The following is a 24129-nucleotide window of genomic DNA, read 5'->3' on the forward strand; positions in this document are numbered from 1 at the left end:
GTCATATATTTACATTGGAATAAATTAATTTATTGCACCCCAAAATACATTAGAATAATGGACTGTTTTTATAATAACTGAAATTTTTATGATTAAGGTTTTATGTTTTTTTATTTTTTAAAGATGGCAGCTTCAATAAATACCCTAAACCAGTTTTTTTAATTAGCAAACAACTAGCTTCGACCATCCAGAAATCTTGTAAAACAATCAACCACTTTAAACTGGTTTTAGCTGGATTTTCCAGCAGCATGGATCACATGTTGTGTGTGAGAGAATGCTGGGAGCTTTATGCACTCAACATGATGCATATCATTTCTATGTACATATAATAGAGTATGTCTGTGAAATGTAGAGTCTGGGACATGTATCAGATATCCCTATGCTGCAAACCTGATATGTGGCTATATGTGTGTATGTGTGTGTGTTTGCAGCTAAACCCTGCCTATGCTGGGAAAACGTGTGGTCTGTGCGGTAATTATAATGGTAACCAAGGAGACGACTTCTTAACAGTGGGCGGGCTGGTGGAGACGCGCATTGAAGGATTCGGCAACGCGTGGAAGATGAACGCAGACTGTGATGATGTTCAATTGCAACACTCAGATCCCTGTATCTTAAATCCCAAGAGAGGTACACACACACACAAGGTTGTGATTAAAACTTTTTGGGGACAGATGTTACATTTTTATAAACTGGATTAAACAGAACATATTGACCACTTAAATCTAAATATTGGCAGGGATGTTGTGGTTACAGATTTATGAATGCACTCTGCTTGCATGGATGATGTCATGAGTTATAAATGCATTGAACACTAGAGGGCAACATAGACTTGCAGGTAACAACCTGACAGTTTTGTATGTGTGTCTACAGTGCGTTTCGCAGAAGAAGCCTGTGCTGTGCTGCTCTCTGTGAAGTTTGAACCCTGTCATGATGCGGTCAGCCCTGACCCTTATGTAAAGAACTGCCGCTATGATGTCTGCTCCTGCGCAGATGGCCAAGAGTGCCTGTGTGATGCCGTCCACAGCTATGCAGCCGCCTGCGCAGACAAGGGAGTGCTAATCAACTGGAGGGGCCATGGATATTGTGGTAGGCAATATTCTCATCTGTAGGTTTAAACTCGACATAACAGTTAAGACAGCAAAACAGCTGAATAAACATACCAAATAATGTGTTCATAAAAACCTAAGGTTTTTATGAATGCACTAATATGTATAAATCATGATTTAATGTGTGACTTATGAAGAACTAAACCATTTATTATTGATTACTGCATCAGCAACTGTTACGACCTCTAGGGGTCAGCCGTAACAGAAATAAAGGTTGAGAGGCCACACCTAGAGAATTCAAAATTATATAACATTTTTTTACAAAGGAAACAATAAGGGTTTGGCTTCAGGGGCAAGACACGGCCAAAATAATAAACAAAACAAACTTCTTTTAGAAACTAATTTACCCCCAACAAAAATTGGGGGTAAATTAAAATTGGGGGTAAATTGCCTCAATAAGTAAAGTCATAACATGATACCTTTGCAAAACATTAGCACATGATTAATTAAAGCAGACAACTGGAAGTTGAAATGCATGGCTTTAACCATTGTGGTAATTAACATATGAATTTATGCTATTATTTCATATAATATGTTATATGGGAATTAATATATGTTACATTTAACTAATAACAATTTTTATAATTACTTATTATTATCTATTAATCATAAAGAATCTTCATTAGTTGCTGATGCAGTAATCATTAATAAATGGTTTAGTTCTTCATTAGTCATGCATTAACTCATGATTATCTGTGCATTAGTTAAGCATGAATTAATACATGTTAGTACACCCATGTTGTAAAGTTTTATTGCACATAAAAATGCAGAAATGTTTATTTGAGGGTTAGGGGATAGAAAATATCACTAGATGTGTATAAAGTTAAAGCAAAGTCTCCATCATGATAGAAACGTGTGTGTGTTTGTGTGTGTGTGTGTCTTTGGTCGGTCAAACAGAACTGACCTGTCCAGATGCCCAGGTGTACGAGGTTTGTGGGAACGTGTGTAATCAGACGTGTCGGTCTCTATCGCTGCCTGACAGTGATTGTGGTGGGTTCTGTGAAGAAGGCTGTTTCTGCCCCAAGGGACTTTTCCTCAGTGACGCGGGGGAGTGCGTTCCGCCCGAACAATGCTCGTGCCACCATAACGGAGAGATCTTTGAGCCCAACGACATGATTGGTGACCATCATGCCATCTGGTTAGCAGGGGAAAGAAACACTATTTTTTACTATACAGTAAAACTTTAATAGCTTGATGTTTGGTTAACTGCTTGTGTCTATCGGGACTCATATTAAACATTAAGGCCCGGTTTCACAGACAGGGCTTAAATTAAACCAGGATTAGGCCTTTAATTTCAATTAGGACATTTAAGTAGCTTTTATTTACGGCAAAAAAAAACATTAGGCTGGAGACACGCTGCAAGAATGGCGTGAGCATACCTACGTGACGTTTTCTCTGTCTTTGCACACCAGAAGCGTGTCTGACACGGTGCTGCTGTTAAACATAAATATAGCCTTCTGATACATCAAAGACTGCCATCAGTAGTATGTGTGATCAATAGGCTACTGCTGACGTTGTGTCAGCAGTAGCCTATTGATCACACATACTACTGACGGCAAAATAAGCTACAGAATATTTGTTCTGTATTGACAGGTACAATATTTAAAAATCTTTATTTATGTAGTTTTTTTATTATTACAATTAAGCCTATACCTGCACTTATGTTAACCTAGAGACTTTCAAACATGAAAATGTCATTTATTATGTATTCGTGTCAAAATGACATGACAACTTTTCCTATTCCATTTTGCCTGGAAAACCTTCCAACATGCTCGCGTGTCGCGTGAAAAATAGGCGTCTCTTCAATTTCTAGCATGCATGTGTGTCACGCAGGCAGTGTGCAAGCTCCTGTTAACATGGGAGCCGAAATAAAAACGGACACGCCACGCTCATGGGCATGCTTGCAGTGTGTCCCCGGCTTTACTGATGTGCATCTTGAGACAAAACAATGGCACTGACATATTTTAAGATATGTCAGTGGAAGTTGCTTACAGTTAAAACAGCTCAAACATGCATTTTAGTCAGTGACTAGGCTTAAGCTTAACCCAGAATAATAATTAATTCAAAAGCTTGGGGTCAGAACATTTTAAAAAGGATGATTTTAAATTGATAAAAATAGACAGTGAAGAGGTTTACATAAAAAAAAAAAAATGCTGTTCTTTTGAACTTTATAATTATGTGACACTGAAGACTGAAGTAATGACTGCAGAAAATTCAGCTTTGCATCGCATGAATACATTCAATTTCAAACTATATTCAAATAGAAAACAGTTACTTTAAATTGTAATACAATTTCACAATATTACTTTTTTTTTTAGCAAATTTAATTTTTTTTTAGCATAATAGATTTCTGTCAAAAAAAGTTTTTTAAATGTTATTGCTGTTTTCTGTGTCTAGTGTATGTGAGAGTGGAAACATGCAATGCACTTCTAGCGAAGCCACTGGATCTACTCTGACTGACCTCTTCTTTGACGAACGTTCTTCTTCAAGAGGTATTTCTCCTCGCTTACATCTCTCTGTGCAGTTGTAAAGGAGCACAACTGCGCTTTAATCAAAAAGAGACATAAGTGAAGTGGACAAAATATTGTGGCTTAGCCAAGAACATATAATGAATTATTTTTCTGTGTGTTTCACCTGTAGGGCGGCGCTCTATCTCTTGTACACCTCCGCTGCAGCGGTTTGAGTGTGACAGTGCAAGGGATGCTGGAATAGAGTGTGCTAAGACCTGCCAGAATCTGGACCTGGAGTGTGTCAGTCAGGGATGTGTGTCTGGCTGCATGTGTCCAGCTGGAACAGTAAGCGAACACTAAGAAATGCTGTAGCGAACCGTTTGACACTTAATATCATTTATGTTTATATTAAAGTAGTTGATTAATGTTCATGAACCAAGTAGGATTGGTAAGTTCAGATCAGCTTTATGTTTCTTACGCAACTTTTTACTGTTTTCATAAATATTTCAGAAGAAATACGTTTGAAAAATGTAAAAACACTACCATATAACAGTTTGGGATTTTTTTAAATGTGATTTAATTTGTTTTTATTATTTTAATATATTTTCAAATGTAATTTATTCCTGTGACGCAAGGCTGAATTTTCATCAGTTTTCAGTGTCGCATGATCATTCAGAAATCATAATATGCTAATTTGCTCATCAGGAAAAATTAAAACTAAATTTTTCAGTTGTGTTGTGTACTATGTTTTTTTTATTATTATATTTTTTCATAATTCTTTTATCAGTTGAATGTTGTATTTAAACTTTTATTTGAAATAGAAATCTTTTGTAAAAGTATAGATGCTAGGGGTTACTTGACTATGGGATTTCAAAATTGGAATGTCAATAATTTAACACCACTAAAATATGCAAAATTATTTAAACCATTAATAGTATCTACATCATTATAGTTACTTTTCTACACACATAAGTTCAATCTCATTTTATATATTTTTTTCTTTTACGTATGCAGCTTTTAAAGTATAAAACTTTTTAGGCTATAAAAAAGTGAATTGTTTAATTAAGTATGGTTGTTTGCAGGTTCGACACAAAAAAGACTGCATTACACAAGACCAGTGCCCTTGTTACCATAACAACCGCCCCTATGCCTCAGGACAGAGCATTAATGTGGACTGCAACACCTGGTAAGTGAGCCAATCATGGCTCTTCTACAGGCTGACACTGGTGTAATGTAATTTTACAGATGACAAATATAATTCATATTATTGTGTTACAATTACATTTGCCTTTCTTTCCCAGTGTTTGTGAGAAGCGTCAGTGGAAGTGTACGCAGCGTGTGTGTGATGGTGTGTGTCGTGTGATAGGAGAGATGCACTACATCAGCTTTGATGGACTGAAGTTCTCGTTTCCTGGACCTTGCCAATACGTACTAGCGCAGGTAAAGTCAATATTCTCGCTCTCTCTGTCCCTCAAATTCATCCATGGTTCTGCTCATTCTTCTGTGTCTGTCTGAATAGGATTACTGTAATGGATTGGATGGCACGTTTAGGGTTCTGGTGGAGAACTCCGCTTGTGGGATCGCAAATTACCGCTGCAGTAAAAGCATCACAGTGTTGTACATGGGAGGACTGATTGCAATGGAACATGGCAAGGTAACACTAAAACTCATTAGAAAGTGACTAGCTACAGTCTTGGATGCTGTTGTCAATAAATGCACAGTATAACAACAGATATTTTTGGCAGAGCATCATGATCCATGTGTGAAGTAAAAGCATAGACCTTTTCTTTCTTTCTTTCTTTCTTTCTTTCTTTCTTTCTTTCTTTCTTTCTTTCTTTCTTTCTTTCTTTCTTTCTTTCTTTCTTTCTTTCTTTCTTTCTTTCTTTCTTTCTTTCTTTCTTTCTTTTCTCTAGGTGAGGATGATGAGGCCTGTGTTGAAAGAGACAGAGGTCGAGATTGTGCGTTCTGGACAGTATTACATCGTCCTTCTGGGTAAACACATCTCCATCACCTGGGACACAGGGACCCGAATCTCACTGCAGATCAACGGACAGTACAGGGTAATTACAACTAAAAACGCACACAACTACTGCACCTAGCTATCTAAATGACAACATACCATAGACGACTTCATTTTTGTTGTTAAATAATATTTACAAAAATGTTTACCTTTGAGTATGTTTTTAGAGTCAAATAAAATATTATGTAAACAATGATTTATGATTCATTTTTATCTTCAAGCATGTCCCCAAAGAAAGTCAGATATATAAACATAAACATAAATATGACAAATATTTTAAGATAAATCAATCATTGATTTGATTTGATTTGATTTGATTTGATTTATTTTTACCTTTTAGAATGAAAGTGAGTTTATCAAATGTACCAAATAAACAGAAAAGAAAACTCATTTAAGGGGGTTTTTCACACTTGGGTCCTTTTTTAAAGAACCTTTAGTGGACCAAGAGGTGAACCAAGTGAAAAAGGACCCAGTTCTCATCATGTTTACAATGGAAAGGGATCTGAGTCCTCTTTCAGGGACAAGGACAGTGTGAACGTGAAGAGAACTGGGTCCTTTTTCACTTGGTTCACCTCTTGGTCCACTTAAAGGAGTCTGAGGGTGCATTCACACTTGTAGTTCGGTTAGTTTGGTCCAGACCAAAAAACAAAAACAAAACATATAGTTCTGGTACGCTTAGCGTTCACACTGGCATTTTTAACAGTGAACCTAAAGTTACCGAACCAAAGGCATAGGGAGACGGTCACAACCTGATTGGTCGGCTTATATGACGTAGGAGCTTGCTTACCGAACATTCAGAACAATGCTGTGTGCTGGATTAAACGCGATCATTTTATGCGTATACATATGGCATTATTTTTACCCGCTGAGAACTCATGAAGAGCTCTGTACCGACAAATGGGCAACACAGGTCCTTTGAGGAGAAGAACCAAGTATGCTTGTTGTGCGTTTTTTCTAGCATTTTCAAAACATGCTCGGACCAAATATTGATGAGGCACTTCCTTGTTGCTCCACGTTTACCCTCTAAAGTTTACGTTATTCATTTTGGATACACAGATCTATCCACGGCGTCAAATCAGCTGACTATGCATTGCATCTTGTGATAAAATATTATTTACAATTTTTATTTTACCTTTGAGCATGTCTGCAATATGGATTATGGGTTAAGACTACTTATCTTAGAGTATACAAAGAAATGAAGAATACGCTTAACATAAGTTTGTGTGCGTTTAAGGGGAAAGTCTGTGGCCTTTGTGGAAATTTTGATGGTAGTCAGAACAACGATCTGTTGAGCAGCAGTAACCAGATGGAGGTGGACGCTTCAGACTTTGGCAACTCATGGAAAGTTCGACCTAGCTGTGCTGACGCTGTTCCGGTGAGCTAATGGACATAACGGCCTGAACGGCCGTGTTTTGCTAGAGCGAGTCAAAACATAGAGACATGAAATGATCCGAGATGACATATTTTGATCTGCATGCAGGTTGTGTCTCAGTGCAGCACAGACATGGTGAAGCTGGTGACAGTGGAACAGTCCTGCCGTGTTCTCACCAGCACCATCTTCAGGGAGTGCAATGCTGTGGTTGGTAGCACTTATACTCAATAGTCACAATTAAATTATGACAATATACTGACAGGTGGTGCTTACTCTGCTTTCTTATTACTTCATACACTATTTAACTTTTTTACTCTTGACTGTATCAGGTGGACCCTGAGCCATACTGGGACATCTGTACTCAAGACACATGCTCATGTCCATCGGTCGGGGACTGTGCATGTTTCTGTAACACCATTGCCGCATACGCTCATGAATGTGCTCAGAAGGGGTTGCTGGTGAACTGGAGGTCAAACGATTTGTGCCGTAAGTTTCAGCACTGTACCCCTAACAAGGCACGTAAGGTGAAATTAAGGTGAAATTAATTTATTCCAGGCAGTTAATATTACCCTTTAATTTAATGATAATAAAAAAAAAAAAAAAAAAATATATATATATATATATATATATATATATATATATATATATATATATATATATATATTAATATTGTAAAAATTTCACAGTTAATCTCCAAATTAATGGATATTTTAAATATTTGTTGTAATGGCATCTTTTGAGGAATGAAGGCCAGTATCACTGATACTAAAACGGCTACTGCTACTATGAAATACATTTAAATAAACAAAAAAGAAAACATTAATGATAGACATTCAACATGACTGTATATTTGAAATCTATCAATTTCAACATTTATTAGGCTTTAAAAACAACTTTAATTTTAAGTGAACTTAAAACGATCGTCACATAAATCTATTATAATAAATGTCAAATTAACTGTGGCCCTCCTACCTATCTAACAGCTTACAGACATTAAATAAAGTTTTTAAACACTTTACAGACTTAAGTGCATAAATGATTAATTAAATATAGATTAATCCTTATTAAAGCTACTAATTTCTGTTACATTTTTTTTTTGATTAACATGAATGACAGATATCACTACTGGCTGCAGTCACTTTAAGATCTGCTGCTGCCGAACACAACGCACATCTGACGCGCTGTCACGAGCAACAATTTTCCTACAACAAGTTCATTTAAGACGTCATTTAAGACTGTTCTTATGAGAATACTCAACAAAATACTGATGCTAGCCAAAGTATGAGTATAATAAATATTTATTTAAAAATAAATATATATATACCGATCAGGTATAACTTTATGACCACCTTCCTAATATTGTGTTGGCATCCTGGTGCCATGTGTTCCCTAGGTAGGTGACGCACACGCACTGGCATCCACGTGATGTAAAAGAAAGCATGATTCATTAGACCAGGCCACTTTCTTCAATTGTTCTGTGGTCCAGTTCTGATGCTCATATGCGCTTTCGGCAGTAGACAGGGGTCTAGCCATCACAATTTGGCCCTTTTCCTGCTTCTAACGCATCAACTTTAAGGACAAAATGTTCACTTGCTGCCTAATATATCCCACCCACTAACAGGTGCCGTGATAAAGAGATAATCAGTGTTATTTACTTCACCTGATAATGTTAATATTATGCCTGATCGGTGTATAAATCTAAATCTAAAATCACTAAATCTGTAACTGCACTAAGTCTGTAACTGGCAAAGCATAAGTTAAGGCAGATTATTCCCTGAAAAAAACTAAGGCAGATTATTCACTGAAATAAGGGTATAGAAAGTCAAACTTTACAAAAGTGTGTGCTGAATGACTGTTTACTTACAGCACTGAGCTGTGAGGAGCTGAATAAGGACACAGGGGTGGAGTGTGAGTGGAGATATAACGCCTGTGGTAGCGCTTGCCCTCCCACCTGCCAGCATCCTGAACCTCTGAAGTGTCCCATCACATGTGTGGAGGGATGCCATGCTGTCTGCCCACCAGGTAGCACCAATTCACAGATACCCACAAGTAAATTGACTTCATAGACTTCAATCTCACTTTTATTCACACATTCACACGTTCTGTCTTCTTCAATCCTTCAGGGCAAGTTTTAGATGAGGTGCTGAGGAAGTGTGTGGAACCATCAGAGTGTCAGGTGTGTGTGCACGACGGAGAGAGAATCTCCCATGGAAAACAGTTTATCCTTAACCGTGAAGATCCTCACCTTTGCCAGATATGGTATGCTATGCCACATTTTGTTTTGATCTTCATCACTCATTACTCTTTGCAGCGTGTAGGAGAATCTCATAAATACATTTTGGGCCACATTTAAAGGACAACTCGGGTGAGAAATGAACCTAGAGGTAATTAACAGATGGTTACAGAGTAGATCGTTCTCTGGGATGCGTTTTCATGAAAATAGAATGTAAAGAGTTTTATCTCTAAAAACAGATTAGCTTATAACACTTGTCTGTGGGGCACAGGGTAGTAAAATTAAATCGCTAGTTGATACCACTAACAAGGCTCATAATAGCCTCACACTAACACGGTAGCATAATGAGGGTCCCTACATGTAAACCGAAGCATTGAGAACTTTGTATGTGTACAAACAGTTTAATAAGAAGATTTATTTACGGACAGGCGCCATCTTGCAAAACAGTCTCGACGAATCGGTCTACGAGCACTCTGCTAAGTGAGCTGGTCGATAGGAATTAAGTTTGTGAAATGTAATTACATGGACATTTTTATTTTTATTTATTTATTTTCTCTGTCACGTTCAGTGCTTTCTTCCGGAAACAACAGACCATATGAGATTCCAAGTCACAGTTTATCACTTAGCAGAGCGCTCGTAGCTCGACGAGTCAAGACTGTTTTCCAAGATGGCGCCTGTCCGTGAACGTGTAATGCACTGTAGCTGCGTCTCATTTCGTTAAATTTCGAAGGCTGCATCCTCCGGAGGACACGTCCTGTGTAGGATGCAGTATACGAAGTGTCCTCAATCAGAATTAAGAGAGACGTCCTTTGTAGGACACACAGACAGGAAGTATCATGTAGCTATGCCAACACATTCAGCCTCGTTGCGCTCTCACGCCAGTTTATATGAATGAAAATTATTTATAACTTGAAAATTACTATGAAATGTTTCTTATCCTGACAGCAATGTACTGTTCTAAACGTTTAAAAAGCACTAAAGCGTTGTAATCCTGTTAACCACAACTATCTGTTTGAGGTAATAGAGCTTAAGAATAAAAACAAGCTTGACCTTATATTTTAAACACCACACCTACGCTCGCATGTATATCTGGCAGTGGTGCAGTTTTTCATATGATATAAAAAAATATATATGACGGTTGTTAACGGAGACGCAAAGAATTATGGGTTATCTCCAGCCGCGAAGGCTACACCTCATGCACACTCCGAAATCCTGTGAAAGAAGGACGCATTCGAAGGTCGCATTTGAAGTGTCCTACTCACTTTTTTGAAATGAGACGGCCTTATGACGTATGCACCCTTCAAATGCGATCTCCTGAGGACGCAGCCTTCTGAAATGAGACACAGCTTGTGTTTATAAAGTATCTTCTTATTAAACTCTTTGTACACTTACAAAGTTCTCAATGCTTCGGTTTACATGTAGGGACCCTCATTATGCTGCCGTGTTAGTGTGAGGCCCATAGACAAGCGCTATAAGCTAATCTGTTTTTAGAGATAAAACTCTTTACATTCGATTTTCATGAAAACGCATCCCAGAGAACGATCTACTCTGTAACCATCTGTTAATTACCCCTAGGGTCATTTCTCACCACAGTTGTCCTTTAACCTCGAAATTAAAACAATAGGGAAAACTTAAGAGATTGTTTTATAAGATGTTACATACTTAGTATATATTTTATTAATATTTTATTAGATTTTATATATTTTATTTTAAATGAATCTTTGATTAAATTTTAAGTTTAATCATTTAGTTATGTTATTTTATCATTTTATTAGTTTTTGTTTTGTTAATATATCTATTTAGCTTTATCTTATTTTTATTTATTTTTAAATTGTCGGACAGGTTCTAGATATGCTTTGTGAGATTCATATATCTTTAGGTATATAAAACTCATGTTTTTTATATTTTCAGTCACTGTGAGAGCAACACGCTGACGTGCGGCCCATGCCCTCTAACTGGTTTGGCCTCCACTCTAGCACCAACCACTGTCAGCAACACTCCTACGCCACTCCCGTTTTCCACCCCGGTGCCAGCCGATGCTTGTGATAGGGCGATGGACCTGGCCTTCTTAGTGGACGGCTCCTCTGCTTTGAGTGAAGAAGACTTCAGTTTAGTTAAGCTCTTTATCCTCCGGGTCGTGGAGCGGTTCCGAATGGGCTCCGCCCACACTCGCGCCACAGTTCTGCTCTTCCACTCTGGTGTGAAAAGTTATGACATGCAGGTGCAGAAATGGATGTTTAAGAAGATAGTGCGTGAGATTCGTTACAGTGGTGGTGATGTCGCATTCATGGACGAGGCAATAAAATATCTATCGGTCTACATTTACGATAAAAACAAGCGCGAGCATGCGGGGCGCGTCGCTATATTGCTGACGGCGAGCTCAAATCCTAGACCCATGCGCAGTACTCAGCGTCTGCTGCGTAAAAAAGACATCACCATCCTCACTGTGGCTCTGGGGCCTGATGTGAACATGGCACAGGTTAATGAGATCACGAAGGCCACGCCCAGCAGTCGCTCATACATAGTGAGTAGCGCAACAGAGCTAGACGATGAGGCTCTGGCCGTCACAGACTACCTCTGCACTTTGGGACTGGACCCTGAACCCCCAAAGAAACCCCCTACCAGAAAGCCCGGCACCACTTCAGTCACTCCAACAACTACCACGACCTATAAACTCACTGCCGCCACGGTTCCACCAACCGCTTTTATTGTAACTGCTTTTCCTAGCATCCCCAGTCCTGGTACGACATTTCCTCCGCCCACAGTAACAACATATGAGGTTGTCTTCCTTTTGGAAAGCTCAGATGCAGCGGGTGAGGAGGGCTTCAATAAAACACGTGATGCTTTGGTCGATGTTATCGCTTCACTTGATCAGAAAGAGGTGGAGAATCTACGGATCACGGTGATGCAGTACTCAGTCACGGTTACCGTGGTAATCAGCCGCATGGAATTGCAGAACAGGGAGCAGGTGCTGCAGAGAATGCGACAGTTACGTTGGACCGAAGGTGCGGAGGTCAACACAGGCCATGCAATCCGTTCTGTTTATGAGACTGTCACTACAGACACGCCAAGCAATACACCAGACCAGATGGTGTTCCTTATAACACAGAGCCCTCCAACTGACGTCATTCAGCGGCCCACGAGTTCCACTCATAAAAAAGTGTATCCGATTGGGATCGGCGGACAGATTCAATACGAGGATCTTGCTAAGTTGAGCTTCCCAGACGAGCCAATCATGCTGGATAATCCCTCGGACCTTAGGAGACTGCGGCCCATGCTGATCAATATCAGTAGAACAATCAGGAGGCCTCTGCTGCCTACATTACCACCGAGAGCAACACTGCCCCCATCAGGTCAGATACAACAATGCCAAATTCTCTTCACATCTTGCTACTTTTTAGGGCTTGGGGTAAAAATTTGAATTGCTATTTTAAAAATGATAAAAATTGTGATTGCAATTTAAAATGCAATAAAAAAGGCCTCTATGCTTGTTTGTAGGGAAAATCTAAATAGAAATGAATAGTCATTACTAAATAAAAATATTAAACAAAATAAGAAATATTACTATTGTAATATTGTAAAATAAATTAAATTGAGTATTTACGGAAAAAATAAACTACTACTAATAATTTTTTTTTAGTGCAACGGTTAAACTACGATACTACAATTTATGTTTGTCTTTATTTCTGCATTTTCAAACACTAAACTATTGAACTTTGGTGGAAAACCAGAGGGAGGCCTTAAAGCCTCTTTTTAGTTGACAACAGCCAGTTTATAAGCGCTTTTCATTACAAATCTTAGAATGGTGAATGTTGCATTTCACATTCATGCATAATGCATGTTATAAGTGACATAAACTCAAGAAGAGATAAGTTACTGTGGAGTAACATTTGCTGTGAACCGAACCTCTCTAAAACCCTGGATCATGAGCTGCTTGTGTTTAAAAGAACACAGTGTGCACTTCACTCTGAAACATGCAGTGTATATATTTATTTAGTTACATCTCAGCCTTCGCGATTTGATAATCACACTAAACCATATTTAAATTTTGTTTTTGTTTTAAGGGATAGTTCACCCAAAAATAAAATGTCTTTCCCCATTTACTCATGAATGAATGAATTTCGTTCTTCTGCTGAACACAATAGAAGATATTTTAAGGAATACCGGTAACCAAACAGTTGATAAACTCCATTAGAGGTTAGATCGGGCTCAAAAAATCAAGCCCAACCCTACCCGAGCCCGTGCACGTTGTGTCCGAGCCCGGCCCGACACATTAACTGTAATTATGAGCCCGAGCCTGATTTAAACCCGACCATTTTTTAATATGTGGGCTTTCTGACGAGAACGAGCCTGTAATGCGCAAAGCGGACTGGTGAGACTCATGGTAAAACTAACATTGATAAACTTAAATGAGTTGATAACATCGCTGTTTTCTCCACAGCGACTGTACAGCCAAATCAAATTTTGTTGCAATATTTTCATGTTTAACACTTTGAAGCTGCTTTGAAACAATCGTCATTGTAAAAGCGCGATATAAAATAAAGTTGACTTGACTCCGCTCAATAATCTGCAGGTGCGCGCTCATGAACCGCTCACCGGTAAACTGATGTTTGCTCAAATCCAGCTCAGACATTTATCTGTAGCATACTTTGTTGTAGCCATTAAACTATGTGTTTTTTCTGTTGTTTACAGACAACAGAAAACAATGTTGTTTAAATATTATAATATTATTTTTACATTTCATATGATTATGATAAGTGAAAAGATGCGAGTGGGAAAGAAATGATTTTGGTGGTTATATTTAGTTTAATATTTCGTTTTGTTTTGTAGAAAACATTTCTTTCGTTTTGTTTAAATTGTATCTTAATTTTAAAAAAGGTTTCTTAGGCCAATTGCCTGGATTCAATAAATAAAAAGCAAATACCAGACTATAATCGTGACATGAAGTCGTGTGAGTGATCGCTTTCATTGCTCATGAACTGGAGCGCGCGTCTCATAAATAAACCGAAACTCAGCAGGCTACTTGCCTCACAGACATGTGAAATATGCATATAGAAAGCTTGAAATGTCCACTTTTAAACGAAGCGATTAGAAGATATTTAATTAAGCAAAGTGCAGTCTTCACGCGAGCAGCTCTTAGCACAGAGCGTTTCTGTTTAGAATGCTGCGCTCCATCACTGCACGAGCTGTGAGTTTAACACGCATTTTTACAGTAATCCTGACTTGTGCAACTTTGTAGCCTACACATTTGTTTCTTAATTGTTGTATTAGTTCTTACTCTGCAAAAATATATATAATTTCTGATTATAGCATAGCTTTCTGCCCAGTAGGCTAATGATTAAAAAAACAAATGCTTGATCAAGGGTCCGGCCCTACCCGGCCCGAGGAAAGTGCCGAGAAATCTCGGCCAGACCCGCCCCGCGGGTCGGTTCGGGTCAGGTTCGGGCTCGGGCAGAGAATCCAAACTCTAAAGCCCATTGACTTCCATACTTTGTAAGTCAACAGGACCCATCAACTGTTTGGTTAGCGCCATTCCTCAAAATATCTTCTTTTGGTTTGGAACAACTTTTCAACAAAACAGGAAGAATTTTCATTTTTGGGTGAGCTATCCCTTTAATAGCAGCCCTGCTACATTCTTTCTTTTCAATTGTCATCACAGTCTATTCACTGCACAAGGTCTTTTTCCTCTCAGTTCTCCGATTTTTCATTGACAATGAGTGTGATTGATGTAATTTCAAAGAATGAAAGATAAAAGGAAGAAGGAGGCAGCAGAGAGAGTGACTGGTACGCAACAATGGAATGATGTATTTCCCTTAATTGGTGTGAAAATTGGCTGGCAAATCATGCAGAAACATGGTGTTGTACACAAAATGATTGGATTTGTATTTGTCAGTGGCATAGTGCTAGCCTGTCAGATGTACTACTTTAGTTTAAAATTAAGAACTCCTAAATGACAGGCTATACATTAGTCTGTTAACACCTTACTCTAATTAAAATGTCAGATGGCTAATTTCAGATGACATATCAACGTATCTTATATATTTTAGTACTATATTATACTATGGATTTTTTTAGACAGTAGTGTATGACAAAATTGGTTTGACTATCTATCAACTGCCAAACAATCAAAAAGAACACCTAAGCAAACATCTTAGTAAAAAAAACTCCCTTGAACAGAGTATATGTAACATTTATCTCTTTTAAAACAACCTGGGTAGCCAGACTACTTAAGGCCTATGCAAGGATAGTCAATATATACTCTAGATGTGTATGGAGTGAATACATGCATGCTCTCTTTGTAATTGTATATATGTGTGTGTATATTTGCTCAGTGCCTTGTTCAAAGCCCATGGACTTGCTTTTCCTGTTGAGAGCCTCTTCTGATCACCAGTTTGAAGACTTGAAAACCTTTATGAGAACTATTATAAAGAGCACAAATATCGGTAAGTCTCCACAATATTGATTTTTTTCATTGTGTGTGTCTGTTATAATTGATACTTCTAGACTTCCACTTATCTGTGTTGCAGGTCACAATCAAACACAAGTGGCAGTGATAGTGTATGGGGAAAAATCAGCAGTGGCGGTCACATGGAGAGATGAACAGACAGAAGACAATCTTCTCAAGCTTTTAGAAACCCTACACAGCAAAACAGACAATACACCAAGATTGGGTAAACATGCTGTGAAGACGCAGCAGCTTCGATACAGCTGACAGTTAAAACATATGCCACACTACATTACATGTGGGCGTTCTTTCCCCTTTCTCTGCAGGAGCTGCTCTGCGATTGGCCGTGCAGACAGCCGTTTCCTCCACCAGTGGGGGACGGATGGGCATCCCTAAAGCTGTGGTTATGGTGGTGACTGACAGGTCAATAGACTCTGTGCAAGAAGCAGCAAACGAGGCTCTGACTGCTGGTTGGTGAAATGGTTGTATAGCTTTATCAATGCACTCATTTAAGTGGTCCTTAGGATTCGCGGTTCAATACAAGTTAAACTCTATCAACAGCATCTGTGGTACATTGTTAATTTCCACTGAATGTAATTTCAACTCAAATCCAGCAAATAACAACAACAAAAAAACCTGTTTAAAGTAATGCACTTACCAATACAATATAAGTCTATGGTGCAATATATTCCAGATCTACTGTTAAAGCAATAATGTGCAATTTGTGCTTTTGTTTAAGCACTTTAACTGCATAAATACTTTGTTAAAAAAAAACAAATGAAAATTATTTAAATAAATTGTGTGATTTATGTAGTACTTCAACTGCACCAGGAGAAAACAAATGTAATAGTGTACCGATCTGAGTCAGCTCCAATTTTAGATAATGGTGGTAGATGAGGCACATATGTTTAAAAAAAGAGAGAAAGAGATTATCCTACTGCTCATAAAACATTCTAGGCTTAAGAGATATAACCAGATTAGATGGAAATGATCTCCAGCTGACTAGTTGAAGATGTTACTGTAGCTATACCCAATAATATTTAAACATGGTTCTTCCTTGAATATAAATTCCAGCACAGCGTTAAAACAACCCAAAATGAAATGACCTCTTACAATATATTATTCTGTACTATTAACTCTGTTATAAAGCTACATATGAAAATGTATCTGTTCAATAAAACACATTACTCACCTGTTAAGTAATAAAAATACCACCGCTTGCAGTATTCCAAATCCCTCGGTTCTCATCATCTCAAGCCAAGCCACTGTTGATTCTGGTTTTATTACGAGCTCTGTCGTGCTCTCTTTTTGCAAACAAACTCTCCTCAGTTTGCATTTTTTTAAGGTTTGATATTTAGCTGCTCCATGTCAAACTTTGTCGCTCGTGACAACTAATCCACACCATGCAGGCGCCAAAGTAGCTGAAGCAAATTTTATAACTTAAAACTTAATAGTGAATCAGGGTAACATCAAAATATGTTTTGGAAAGAGGATTGATGATGTATTGACTCATTATTTAAATTTTGTTCATTTTGAACAACAACAAAAACATTTCATAGTGTTTCATTTAAACTGTAAAGTTAGGAATGAGGAAGTCGAAATTATTCTGTAGTAATCGACAGCATGTCACAATGACTACATAACTTAGAAAAGTGTAAAACAAACAAAAAAGTGTAGAAATGTACAATAATGCAATGGAAATATATGGACTGAGACATAAAAAAAACAATTATACAGTACTTTAACTGCATGTAAAACATTTTTTTATTTTGAGCTATAAAGTTTTTGAAAACAGAGACAACTAAAAAAGGCCTTTTACAGGCCTTTTATGAGAATAAAAAGTCAAATTTTTAAGAATGAAGTCATAGCATTATGAGATTTAAGTCAGTGTTATTGGATTATAGTCATCATATTATGAGAATAAAGTCATAAGGAAAGCAACATCAAAGTGAAGTGGAGTCGACCACCGATTGCTATTTCAGACTTGCACAAAAGAGGCAATTTCCTGAATGTCTGATTCTTTCTTCAGAATAAATTCGATTTCCTACATAACTGCTGCAGTGTCCTTATATTACTGATAACTTGGTGCTGATGTTGCAAAAGACCAATGATTTCTTTGCTGGTAAATCCTACAGTGTGATTTAACTAAATGCACCACATCCATTTCTTCAATTAATCTGTCTGCACACTATTTCTATTGTAGTCTTTTCTCAATATATTTCTACTTTATTATTTACACAATATTATTTTAACTTTTATGTTTTTATTCTCATAACATTATGACTTTAAAAAACACGTGTTCATTGCAACAGGTGTGTCAGTGTTTCCCATTGGACTGGGTAACCAATATGACCAAACTGAACTGAGCACGCTCACGGGTCCACACGCTGAGGACAACATCATTCGGCTGAGCAGCACAGAGTACCTGCTCGCCATGGCTGCACTCGACCAATCGTTCACCGACAAACTCTGCAGGGGTGAGACTCAAGTGTACACACTCACACACACATAACACAGTAAAACAGGACTGATGAAGCATTTTGATTTTAATGATGATGATGATGTCCCTCAGCGGGTCCTCCTGGAGTGTGTGTGGATGATGAAGGGAATGAACGGAAGGTGAGCTGTTTTTAGTAGGATGCTAAATTCCCTTCATGCCATCAGACTTCCATTAAAGAACTAAACTTTCGGAACATCTGCTTCTAATGTTCTTCCTGATGCAGGCTTTCCGGGAACTCTAATCCAATCCATTTCACTGGATCTTAAGATCCATAATCTCTTTCACTGGATCAGGCATTCCTGGCCAATAACTTCATCCCTCAGAAACCTTTTGAAAGTTGAGCTGCTCATTAACCAGATGAGATCATTAGATCTTTTAGGCCAGAAACATATTCTATGCAAATACACAAACATGAATGCTTGGCCAATGCATTACAAGCTTGCATGATGAATATGCATTTTTGGGTGACAATGGCAGTAGCTAGTCACTGAACTCTAGGGGGCGATAGAGTTAAGATTGAAATGTTTGTACCATTAAAACAGGATGTGGTGATTTTCAGATAGTTAGTTATAAATGTTATCAATTGAACTGACTTGCACATCAGGAGAGTCTCTTCAAACTGTTGCTCTGCCGTGGCAAAATGACCAATGATAATGAGAAAAATTACCATAGAATTTATGCTAATGCCCCCTATTGCGCCACATTTAGCAATGCAATTCGCTGTGTTTGTGTTTATTACTTGCATAGTATGTTTTGTTTATCTAGGGCTGCACAATTTGGGGTAAAAAATTAATTGTGATTATATAAAAATATGACTATAAAATAATACAAATAATTGTATTGTGCAATCATTATTTTTATAATTATGATTATTATCACTAAATTAAATCACTAAACTTTTGTAACATTTCACAGTAAAAATATTTAAGAATTTAATTTATATATCTATATATATATATATATATATATATATATATATATATATATATATATATATATATATATATATATATTCATTTATTTTACAGTACAACTACAAAATTAAAATACATATATTTATGGATGCTTTAATTTTTTAAACATTAAATCATCAACCTTTTATTTTGGTGAAAAAGCACAGGGATAAGGGCCCTTAAAGATTCTCTTTTGTTGACAACAGTTGGTTTATAAATGTTTCTCTTTACAAGTTTGGGAAGATGGTTGGCGCATGTTGCATTTCCAAGAGCAGATACAGAGATGAGTTTGTGCGGAACTGCATTTACTGCTACCAGAGTCTTTCTAAGACATAGAAAAAACTGGATTATGAACTTGTGTAAAAAAAAACACAGTGCCACACTTCACTCTGAAACATGCAGCACAATATTTATTTAAGTCAGTCACAGTAACTAAGCCATATAGCGATCGTGGTTTTATTTCAATTATTCGTGTAGCACCTGCAGACTAACAAAGGCTCCTGAAGTTCTGGTTTGTGCATGTAATTGTGCAATAACTATTCTGACTATTTCCATCCATTAGCCTGGTGAGACATGGATGTTGTCAGACGGCTGTCACTCGGTGCTGTGCAACCCATCAGGCACAGTGACGGTGCAGAGCCACCGCATCAACTGTGAGAAGATGGAGCCTCCCGTCTGCAAAAACAGCCTCCCGGCCCTCCGCTACAATCACACCTGCGGCTGTTCCTGGACCTGCCCTTGTATGAACACACACATGTATTTTTCACATATTTTACATTTGCAGCACCTCTCATTCCAGTCTGTCAGTAACACTCTGGGCCCTATCATACACCTGGTGCAATGCAGCACCAGGTGCGACGCAAGTGTTTTCTGCAATTTTCAGTCCGACACAATTATCATTTTTATATCCTGTGCCACGTTGTTTAAATAGCAAATGAATTTTCGCCCATTTGTGAGCCCATGGGCGGTGTGCTGACTCATCTAGTTGAATGTATCTATATTCCGACCATGTAAAAGCGAACCCTCCATGGTGCAAGCACAACTGGCTTTTAAAGGGAATGGGAGATGAGACTCTGTTTAATTATTTGCACATTACGCTAAAAACACACCTATTACTCATTAAGAGAATTGGGACAACCCTTTTAGACCATGTGGCTGGTGTGCCGACCCCTAAATTATAAATTAATACATTTACATAATACATTTTAATACAGTTTGTGCATACATTTTTTTTTTAATGTATGGAAATGCACATACTGTAAACTTGTAACTTGAACATGCTTATTTTCTTTCCTCAGGTAGTTGCATGGGTAGCTCCACAAGCCATGTTGTGTCATTTTCCGGTGCGGCTCTGAAGCTAAGAGCCGCTTGCTCCTATTTGGTGCTTCGCACAGGAGGGGCGGAGCTAGTGTTACATACGGCTGCCTGTCAAAGCTCACCCAATCAGATCTGCATGAAGAGCCTGGAGCTGAGGGAGGGCGGGATGAGTGTTGTGCTACAGGATGACATGAAGGTAGAGGCACTGAAAAAGCATGCAAAGTGAAACAGCTTACCAAGTTAGCAGATAGTCAACATTTTCTCTTTATTTCAGGTGACTGTGGGCGGTGTGTTAACCCCAGTCCCTTTCAGAATCGAGGGAGTGACTGTGACACAAATTGGTGCAATACTACACCAGCTGAGATCAGAGCAGCATGGTTTCACACTCACCTTCACTCCCCACAGCAATGAGTTCATGATCAATGTGGACATCTCCATGAAACCCAACACCACTGGCTTATGTGGTAAACAACATAAACAGTTCCTTTAAAGGGATAGTTCACCCTAAAATGAAAATGTGACATTTATCTGCTTACCCCCCAGGGCATCCAAGATGTAGGTGTGTTTGTTTCTTCAGTAGAACACAAATGAAGATTTTTAACTCCAACCGTTGCACTGTGCTAGTCATATAATGCATGTTAATGTTTTTCTATGAGAGCCACTATGAGAGTAAAAAATACATATACAATATATATATATATATATATATATATATATATATATATATATATATATATATATATATATATACGAATCCATATTAAAGGGGGGGTGAAATGCTGTTTCATGCATACTGATCTTTTTACACTGTTAAAGACTTGGAATCCCATACTAAACATAGACAAAGTTTCAAAAGTTAAGGTGGATGTTTGATGGGAGTATTTCTTTGTCAAAAATACTACTTCCGGTTAGTCATAAGTTTCGGCAAGTTTTTTGAGATCATGCGTCCCCTTTGACATTAATGGGGGCGGAATTTCCTTGTATGGGCCTTACGGACAATTCTACCGGAAGCGCGTGAGAGAGAGAGAGGGAGAGAGCGAAAGTAACAGGCTACGCCCATCAAAGCGCTGGCTTGTAGGATGCTGGACAGGTGATGTGCACAATTACAATGTCACCAAAAAAGTGCGTTTTTGGTTGCCAGACCAAGACAGTCCTGCACAGATTCCCCAAAAACCCCGCGTTAAGGCAACAGTGGATGTAATTTGCTTTTCCGGATCAGCAACTGAGTTTATATCTGTTCGCTGCATTTCGGTGCCGACTGTTTCATAAACAAGGCCCAGCTCGACGTCGGATTTTCCCGATCGCCTAATGCTGAATGATGGAGCAGTCCCAACGTTAGAACCGCAGGCGGTGAGTGAGACTGCTTCAAATGTCTGTGTTTTTGCCTATGCTCATCAAGTAGCCCAAACATGATCACGTATAGTTAATTGATCAATGGAGCATGCGATGTGTAGTGCGTGTACATTTGTTTAGCTGGCCACTATATGTGTAACTTTATGTTTGTGTATTGTAAAAGCACTCCAAACAACAATACACAAAGAGGGGGGAAATATGTTGAACTAAATAAGCACGCTTCTTCATTCAAATGCGCTACTATTCCGTGTCTTTCTATGTAAACACTAACTTAACCTGCCGTGCAAAACCAGTCCGCTTACTGTCTACACAAACCACGCGTAAACACACAAACACACGTGCACAACTGCACTTCCCACATGTACACCTTCAAAGACAAAAATACGACGATATAATTCAAGTATAAATATGTAAATAACACAAGCCGCTAAGCATATTATATAGTTAGTGTATAACTTGTACCACATAGAGACGTCCTGCTCTAGTCGTTTTTGCTGCTGCTCCTGTTCAACTGCAGCCTCTGGGTCTGATTCCGGATCATAGATGTATGGCTGTATCTGATTAAAAGCCATATTTTTATTTTGAATAAAGTTTTTTTCCCGCTGTTAGGGATGACACAGCTTTACGACACACTCGACTCAACACAATAGCAGCAGCGAGCACACGTCATTATTTAGCTCCGCTCACACGATACGCCCCCACCCGCTCGGCTTTTTTCGGAAAGACTCGGAACAGCGCATCTTTCTTATATAATTATAAAAAAAATAAAGACTTTTCGGAGATATGCAGGATGCAATGCTACTCTATAGGTACTCAAGATTGACATGACACTGACTGAAACTGAGTGTTTCACCCCCCCTTTAAACCCTGTGGCTCGTGGCGAACCATTGATGTCTTAAGACACGAAATGATTTCTTTTCTGTGAGAAACCGTATTTATGTTTTTTTTAGGGCCGGGACTTTAACGCGTTAATTAAGATTAATTACGCAAAAAAGAAATAACATAATATTAACCACACTTATTTTTGCACCGCGGAACCTTTTTTCAATGAATGAGTTTCGACGGACCGATTATACTGGAACACCAACTAGCGTTCACGAGTCACGACAACAACAAACCAGTGAACATGAACGAAGAAGCTGATGAGACTGCTTTGCTTGGCCCCCTGTGGATGGGAAATTTTGTTTTAAAAAACGAAAGGAAGGAAGCGTCGACAAGAGCATGGTTGTGTGCAAGCTATACAACAAGGAATTTGCGTATCACCGCAGCACATTGAGCCTCAAATATCACAAATATGCTTTTGCTACACTTAATGGCAAACATTGCGCTGGTCTGCTGGACTGAAATAAATAAACAATATTTTGTTAATTAAGCTTATGTATTCAATCATTATTCAATGGTAAAATCCATGTGAAAAATTACTTCTCACTGTTCTTAGGTCAAATATTTATTTGCAATTAAAATGCGATTAATTTAGATTAATTAATTACAAAGCCTCTAATTAATTAGATAAAAATTTTTAATCAAGTCTCGGCCCTAGTTATTTTTTTACCTCATATCAGACATATTTTTGCCTCATCTCATCTAGTATTTCCATGCCATTACTTCTGTCGAATAAGGCCAAAATCGGCGCGATCATATAAATATATTTAGATTCCTCATTACTGTCATTAGTCCCGGTCGAATGAGGCATCTATGTCAATATATTTATGATCGCGCCAGGATTTTGACCTTATTCAATGGAAGTAATGGCGCTGGGGAATACTAGATAAGATTCGTCTGATATGAGGTAACAAAATAACAAAAACTGTTCGGTTTCTCACACAAACGATCGTTTTGTGTCTTAGACATACAAACCCATATTAAACCTTGTGACACTTGGCGACACATTGATGTCCTAATACACAAAACAATAATTTTGTGTCTTAAGACATCAATGTGTTGCCACGTGCCACAGGGTTTAATATGGATTTGTATGTCTATGTGTTTTTTACTCTCATAGAAATACACCCCATTGACATGCATTATACGAGCAAAGGTTGGAGTTAAAAATCTTCATTTGTGTTCTACTGAAGAAACAAACACAACTACATCTTGGATGCCCTGGACGTAAGCAGATAAACATAAAAAAAATATATTTTAGGGTGAACCATCCCTTTAAGCTTACGTCTGAAATTGTTTAGCTTGTGAGAGTATTACTGCTTTTTAGAGTATTACTTTGAGTCCCCTGTATCAATGTTCTGTGGTGTTCAAAATTAATTTTCAAATGCCAGTTCAGTTCCTGAAAGTGATTTGAGGTAGAATTCAGGATGCAAAAGTGTAAAATTCTATTTTAAAGAAGAATTATGAAATGGTTATATGAAATGAAATTCAGACATAT

The 24129-nt window shown here is 38.0% G+C and overlaps 1 protein-coding gene across 1 annotated transcript in view; it reads left to right on the forward strand.

Moving 5' to 3' along the window:
* Nucleotides 1-24129, forward strand: part of vwf (von Willebrand factor) — a 52075-nt gene that overhangs the window by 13780 nt on the left and 14166 nt on the right. Inside the window, exons 14-36 of the mRNA XM_067420038.1 lie at nt 432-627; nt 871-1086; nt 2004-2244; nt 3504-3598; nt 3747-3901; nt 4639-4742; nt 4858-4996; nt 5076-5210; nt 5470-5616; nt 6811-6951; nt 7057-7155; nt 7278-7434; nt 8815-8970; nt 9072-9207; nt 11093-12534; nt 15514-15624; nt 15709-15852; nt 15953-16096; nt 17939-18103; nt 18199-18245; nt 19642-19819; nt 20378-20592; nt 20671-20860. Coding sequence (XP_067276139.1) covers nt 432-627; nt 871-1086; nt 2004-2244; nt 3504-3598; nt 3747-3901; nt 4639-4742; nt 4858-4996; nt 5076-5210; nt 5470-5616; nt 6811-6951; nt 7057-7155; nt 7278-7434; nt 8815-8970; nt 9072-9207; nt 11093-12534; nt 15514-15624; nt 15709-15852; nt 15953-16096; nt 17939-18103; nt 18199-18245; nt 19642-19819; nt 20378-20592; nt 20671-20860 — 4753 coding nt within the window. The remainder of the gene's footprint in view (nt 1-431; nt 628-870; nt 1087-2003; nt 2245-3503; nt 3599-3746; nt 3902-4638; nt 4743-4857; nt 4997-5075; nt 5211-5469; nt 5617-6810; nt 6952-7056; nt 7156-7277; nt 7435-8814; nt 8971-9071; nt 9208-11092; nt 12535-15513; nt 15625-15708; nt 15853-15952; nt 16097-17938; nt 18104-18198; nt 18246-19641; nt 19820-20377; nt 20593-20670; nt 20861-24129) is intronic.

Source organism: Pseudorasbora parva, chromosome 16 (genome assembly GCF_024679245.1).
Source record: "Pseudorasbora parva isolate DD20220531a chromosome 16, ASM2467924v1, whole genome shotgun sequence".
Lineage (NCBI taxonomy): Eukaryota > Metazoa > Chordata > Actinopteri > Cypriniformes > Gobionidae > Pseudorasbora > Pseudorasbora parva.